Raw genomic sequence first — 6,000 nt, forward strand, 5'->3', positions numbered from 1 at the left:
TGTGTTCAATATATAGTGAGAAAGCACACATTATGCCCTCCCTGAACAGCACATTCAACCAAATCTCATACATTTGAATGTATCTCAAATAAAACAAGGGCTGTCCAACTTACCTTTTAATATTAAATCATCAGATATCATCATATAAAACTGACAGTGAAACAAAGTTATGTTCTTCCCAAAACAGCACATTAAAATAAGCAGACCTGCAAAATGTATTAAATCTCGAAGTAAAGCAATGCTGGTCCATCTCTTCTCTTTCTCAAATAACCAAGGAACCTGTTAACAGTAGTTGCTGACAATGGTATCCCTCACGGTGCATCCTTTCATGTGTCTGTCACATTGTAATCTCGTTCCCAGATTATTGGAAGGTCTGGTGGAAAGTCTATTTACCGAATAGAAAGACGAGAGTGTTGTACTAATATAAAATATTTTATTAAGGGTTTGGTAGTAACTAATGAGGTTGTGTGTGATACAGACTCATTCTACTCATTCACAATTAATTACGTTATTAATTAATTAATTACTTAATTGACGAATGGGAGTCACCTTCAATTACTGAGAGTAAACTGTACAGTACATACATTAAAGGAAGCTTGTAACAATAGTTTTAAAAAGTAAACTTTAATTTTTAAAGTTGTATGTTTAAACTTGTATGTATGCCTGTATGCCTGTATGCCTGTTTATCTATCCTTTGCTCTCTTTACAGGTATAACCAGGAATCTCTAAGCCTGGACTTCCTAGAGCTACTGGAGCGCTTCATCCCCTCGGAGTATGAGCTCAAGCTCATCCACAACTATGAGCGTGAGGGCAGGCCCCTGGACGAGCTCCCCGAGGAGGACCGCTTCATGGTGCGCTTTGGCAAGATCCCGCGGCTGGGCCAGCGCATCAGCACCCTCACCTTCATGGGCAACTTTACAGAGAGTGTCCAGCTACTACAGCCAGTCAGTGGAGTTCCAAGTACTCTTGATGTTGAAACTGAAATAACCTGACTACCTTTTCTTTTGATTCAAAAAATCATGTTCAGTTGCGGAACACCCAAAATATTAAGGACGGATAAGGGGTTAGAATTTATTAGTGTATAATGTATTATACTGTATTATGTGTATTTACCTATTTTGTTGTCTCAGAGAAAAAATGGGTGAATTTACAGTAAAATGTGTCAGTAAAATGTCAGTCGTTTTAAGTAAAGCATACTTTATTAGCTATTTGTGTTGCTTTCACTCTTATTAGTAGTAAATTGACAGCATAAATTTATGGTGTTGAGTATGGTATGCATATATGGACTTAATTCTCTATCACAATTGTGATGCATACTCACATTTTTGTGTCTGGATTATTTGGCAATCGATGCGCAATCATGTGTTTGGTGGCAGGGTTACAAGCAGGTCAAGTTCTCCATTGAAAACAATGTTATTGTTCAGTCTATATTGGATCATTTTGAATGAACGATGTTCCCACTTCTCCAACAGCAACTCAACGCTATTATAACTGGTTCAATGTCAATCAAATCCTCCAGCAAATTTAAGAAGATCCTGGAGGTAGGAGACTCCTCTTTTTATATACTGGATTTGGATATGTGTCATCTGTTAGTTATACAGTCTATGATAATACAACAATATGGTATGGCTGTCTGTCCCTTAGATCATTCTAGCGTTTGGAAACTACATGAACAGCAGTAAGAGAGGGGCAGCCTATGGGTTCCGTCTGCAGAGTCTGGACATGGTGAGAGAATGACTAATACACTGTTTATGGTTATTATATTAATTAATTAATATTATTATGAATGGTTATGTCAAGGCTATGACATGCTTAATTGTATGTACTTCCCCAATTCCCCCCCATAACACTAATGCACTCATCTCCAGCTTTGGAGAGCCTCTGGGGTAACATGTTGTTGTCTAATTGATTATCTCCAGTAATTACCTGACTTCCACATCACCTTAATGGGATGTCCAGAGGTAATCATTTATGACAGGCACTCTCAATCAGCATCACTGACTAGAATACCCAGATGGGGAGTCTCTCAACACCAATTATTATCAAGGGAAAATCAGTTGCTGGCTGTGCTATCCAAATCATCAGTTAAGCCAATCAATTAAGATGTAAATTGATTAGATAGGAAATGAGTAACAATTGAAAGGCTTTCCATCATCAGCTATTGAACATCATTTACCCTGGTCCCAAATCGGTATGTACTTTAGCTAACTGTAATGACTATCACAAGCCAAACATGTTATAATAATAGGAGTCACAGAAGTAGCCTGAAGCCCATGCAGATCTATAAATGTATGTTAACCATGTATTTTGGAATACAATAAATTAAGTTATTTTCTAATCGAAATCCATGAGCATTCGGTCGAGGGACTTGTGCAGCCCCCTGTTGGAAGGTGTTAGCGAGCTAACTTTGACCAAATCATATTCTTTCCCCATTTGCTCCCACTAGCTGTTGGACACCAAATCTACCGACCGCAAACAGACTCTGCTTCACTTCATAGTCAGCATAATACAGGAGAAATACCCTGAGCTCCACTCCTTCCACACGGAGCTCCACTTTATGGACAAGGCTGCACTGGGTAAGCACATTGGCGATACAAGCGGAATCTGAGGGGATACACACAACTTGATATTGAATGTTTTTTGTGTATAGCATTGAAAATGTTCTATTTTTGGCTACATATTAATTTCTCTTACACTTTTGCATATACATTTAGCATAATATTATGGATATATTGAGTTATTAATCACCTTGCATGTTATGATCAGACCCAAAATAACATCAGTATATAGGAAATGTTTCATTTTTCTGCCCCAAGTCAAGCAAATCATTTACTTCACCTTTGTCAACAGTTTCTCTGGATAGCATTCTGCAGGATGTCCGTGCCCTGGAGAGGGGCATGGACGTCACCCGGAAAGAATTTGCCATACAGAAAGACAACCCAGTGCTTAGGGACTTCCTCACCAGCAACAATGACCTGCTAGACTCTGTAGTGGAAGATGGCAAGACTGCCCAGGTACAGTACTGCTTACAGTACACTACAGTATATGCTTGCATTCTCTATAAAATTCTATCTATTTGGATTACATTGTACAATCTGATTAGTACAATAGATAGGAGATAGCTAGAAGCCGCATATCACAAACTCTAGAATCAACAAATGTAGATGTTAATGATTTTTGCTTTGAAATGTATCCAGATCTGACAGTTGTAGAACATGAATTTAGAACTGTCATTCTCCTTTGCAGGATGTGTATGACTCAGCAGTGGAATACTTTGGGGAGAATTCTAAAACCACCCCTCCCTCCATGTTCTTTCCTGTGTTTGTGAGGTTCATCAAAGCCTATAAGGTAGAGACCAGATTGTTTTTTTGATGACTCTCAATTGAATTGACAGAGCTATGTATCCATTATATATGTGATAGTTTTAACCATGTTTTGAAGCTACACAGTGCGTGTTTACAATTGCATTGTTTACAAACAATGGAGTAAAACAAGCTTATATGTTGGGTTCTGATGGGGTAAGACAGTTGAACTAAGCTCATGAGGTTTAAAGGTCTAGTATGTAGATTTTAGCTTTAAGTAGTTCTAAATGGCTACAGTATGATAAATCAGTAGCCATCAAGGAATGAGATCACATGATGAAGAAAATGTCTGGTTACGGTTGCGGAGTACTTGGCCGGTCCGAACATTCATATTACCTAAGTGTAAATGTTCTGTATCCCCTCCACAGCAAGCTGAGCAGGAGAACGAACAGAGGAAAAAGCAGAATCTCCTAAACTGTGATGGAAGGGTGCCGTCAACTGTGCCAAAGCCTGAATCAATGGGACGCAAGGTATTGTGTTGTATCTGCAGAATCATATTGTTTCCTATTCAAATGAATGTATGCTGGCAGCCCCTGTGCATTGTCATTTTTTGACTAACCTTTGACCCTTCAGCAGTTACCCATAATGCCCAAGCTGCCCCAGATGGACCTGATAGCAGAGCTGAAGAAGCGTCAGGTGACGCCCCTGGTGCGAGAGGGAAAGGACGGGGCCATCGAGGACATCATCACAGGTATGCATGGGGGATCAAGGGTCAAGGGTGAAATTCTTGACAAAGGTCATCCACATAGTGGTCATTCATATTCTTTACAAAATGTGCATGACTGTTCATGTCCAAATAGGTTGTTGCTGTATGTTTAATTCTATAAAACCGATGGTCAATTCAAAGCTGAAAAACTTGATTTGTGAGTTTTACATGAAATTGTATGATGATTATAGTACCATGTGTAGTGTGTCATACTGTATACACTACTCAGCAACGACATTCATTGTAACCTGTTTTCCCCTATTTCTTCCCCTCATTTGTCGATATCCGTCATCCCTACATTTTTACAAATATGTTACAACCTATCATTGGCATGCAATATCTATCCCCACATGAATCATTCACCTCCTTGTCAATATGTACCCTGCATGAACATTAACTATCCCTTCATCCCTTTGGATCAAACTCTTCTCTCGTCCACAAACTGTTTCTCACTCATACCCTTTCATCGTTTCTGTTTACCTCAATTCTCCACTCTTTACTATTCTTCAAACCTTTTCACTCTTTTTCATGTGATTGTGATTCCCCTTCCTTTCTTCTCATAATCCCTCCTGGGTGTCTCACTCTCTCTCTTCTTTCCCATGGTTGTCTTTCTGCCATCCTCCTCTCTCTTCATCTCCCTCTCTTTCCCCTCTCTCCCTCCCACTCTTTATTTCTTTCCCTCTCCATCCCTTCTCTCTCTTCCTCTCTCTCTCTGGGGTTTTCAGCTCTAAAGGCTGTGCCCTTCACGGCTCGCTCTGGCAAGCGCTCCTCTCGCCTCTTCTGCGACTCTGGCTTCAGTGACGAGAGCCCCTCATAGTCCCCTCGGAACTGTGTAGGTCTCTCTTTGTGCCTTTATCTCACTCTTTGCAGATATCTCTGTCTCTGCCTACTTGATCACTACAGTGGAGCGCTGTTTGTCTCTGTCTATATCTGTTAGAGTAGCTGTCCTAAACATAGTGTGCTCTACCAACATCCATATTTCAAACACTTATGGAGGTGAACATGTCAATATTTGAATGCGATACATATGGGTGTGCTATGTTTTTTAATGGGTGTGCAGCCCAGTATGTTCCTAACGTCGCGGAATGGCTCAGCGATGTGAAAAGATGGTATCTGTCAGGTTGTGGTCAGACATTATTTATTCATGTCATTCCACTGAGTTAGGGTTAGACCAAAGTCGGATGAGACACATGTTGTGGGTTCAAAGTGTTGCTGTGTCTCCATTTCCATGTTAGACCTGAGGAACCAGCCTTACAGACGGACAGACGGAGGCAGACGGAGCTCCAAGTGGAAACCAGGACAGCAGCTCCATGTCTCCTCTGATATCTCCCTGTGAAACACACAAATCTCACACAGGCACACGCACGCACACACTCACACACACGCACACACACACACACACACACACACACACACACACACACACTCACACACACACACACACAGACACACACACACACACACACACACACACACACACACACACACACACACACACACACACACACACACACACACACACACACCATTCAAAAGCATCACTCATTTAATTTCATGGATATAGAGTGCCTATACACTTGAAGTAACTTTCCATGGCTTAACAAACCATGACAGGTGGTTCGTCATACCTATGTGAATTCTGTCCAAACCCCACTGCTGACAACAGATAGGGCCACTACTCCAGGAGAGCTTAAGGTGCATTACACTGTGAGGTGTCTCCAAATACGCCTGTGGTTTTGGGTATCACATCAAACAGCAAACACCTCCTGACAAGCTCTCTATTTCTCTATATGCTTTTCCTGTTTATACATACAGGTGCAGACTGGGCTTGGAAACAGATCGTTTTCATAGTTAAAACATTTGATCAAAATTACTAATTGGCGCTCATAGTAATGACTCAAGACTTTTTTTTCATTGCAATTCTTGGAGAGG

At 40.7% G+C, this 6,000-nt stretch overlaps 1 protein-coding gene across 3 annotated transcripts in view; it reads left to right on the forward strand.

Moving 5' to 3' along the window:
• The window catches only part of fmnl1b (formin-like 1b), a 29,418-nt gene extending 23,835 nt beyond the window's left edge, over positions 1–5,583 (forward strand). For 2 of the 3 annotated variants that reach the window (XM_083688036.1, XM_083688038.1), the window contains exons 18-26: positions 710–944; positions 1,473–1,541; positions 1,645–1,725; positions 2,447–2,576; positions 2,851–3,014; positions 3,247–3,348; positions 3,731–3,832; positions 3,936–4,053; positions 5,304–5,583. In XM_083688036.1, coding sequence (XP_083544162.1) covers positions 710–944; positions 1,473–1,541; positions 1,645–1,725; positions 2,447–2,576; positions 2,851–3,014; positions 3,247–3,348; positions 3,731–3,832; positions 3,936–4,053; positions 5,304–5,404 — 1,102 coding nt within the window. In that variant the 3' untranslated portion in view covers positions 5,405–5,583. The remainder of the gene's footprint in view (positions 1–709; positions 945–1,472; positions 1,542–1,644; positions 1,726–2,446; positions 2,577–2,850; positions 3,015–3,246; positions 3,349–3,730; positions 3,833–3,935; positions 4,054–5,303) is intronic. The other variant, XM_083688037.1, reaches the window with a different exon arrangement.
• The last annotated feature ends 417 nt before the right edge of the window (positions 5,584–6,000 follow it).

Source organism: Argentina silus (assembly GCF_951799395.1).
Source record: "Argentina silus genome assembly, chromosome: 16".
In the NCBI taxonomy this organism is placed as follows: Eukaryota; Metazoa; Chordata; class Actinopteri; order Argentiniformes; family Argentinidae; genus Argentina; species Argentina silus.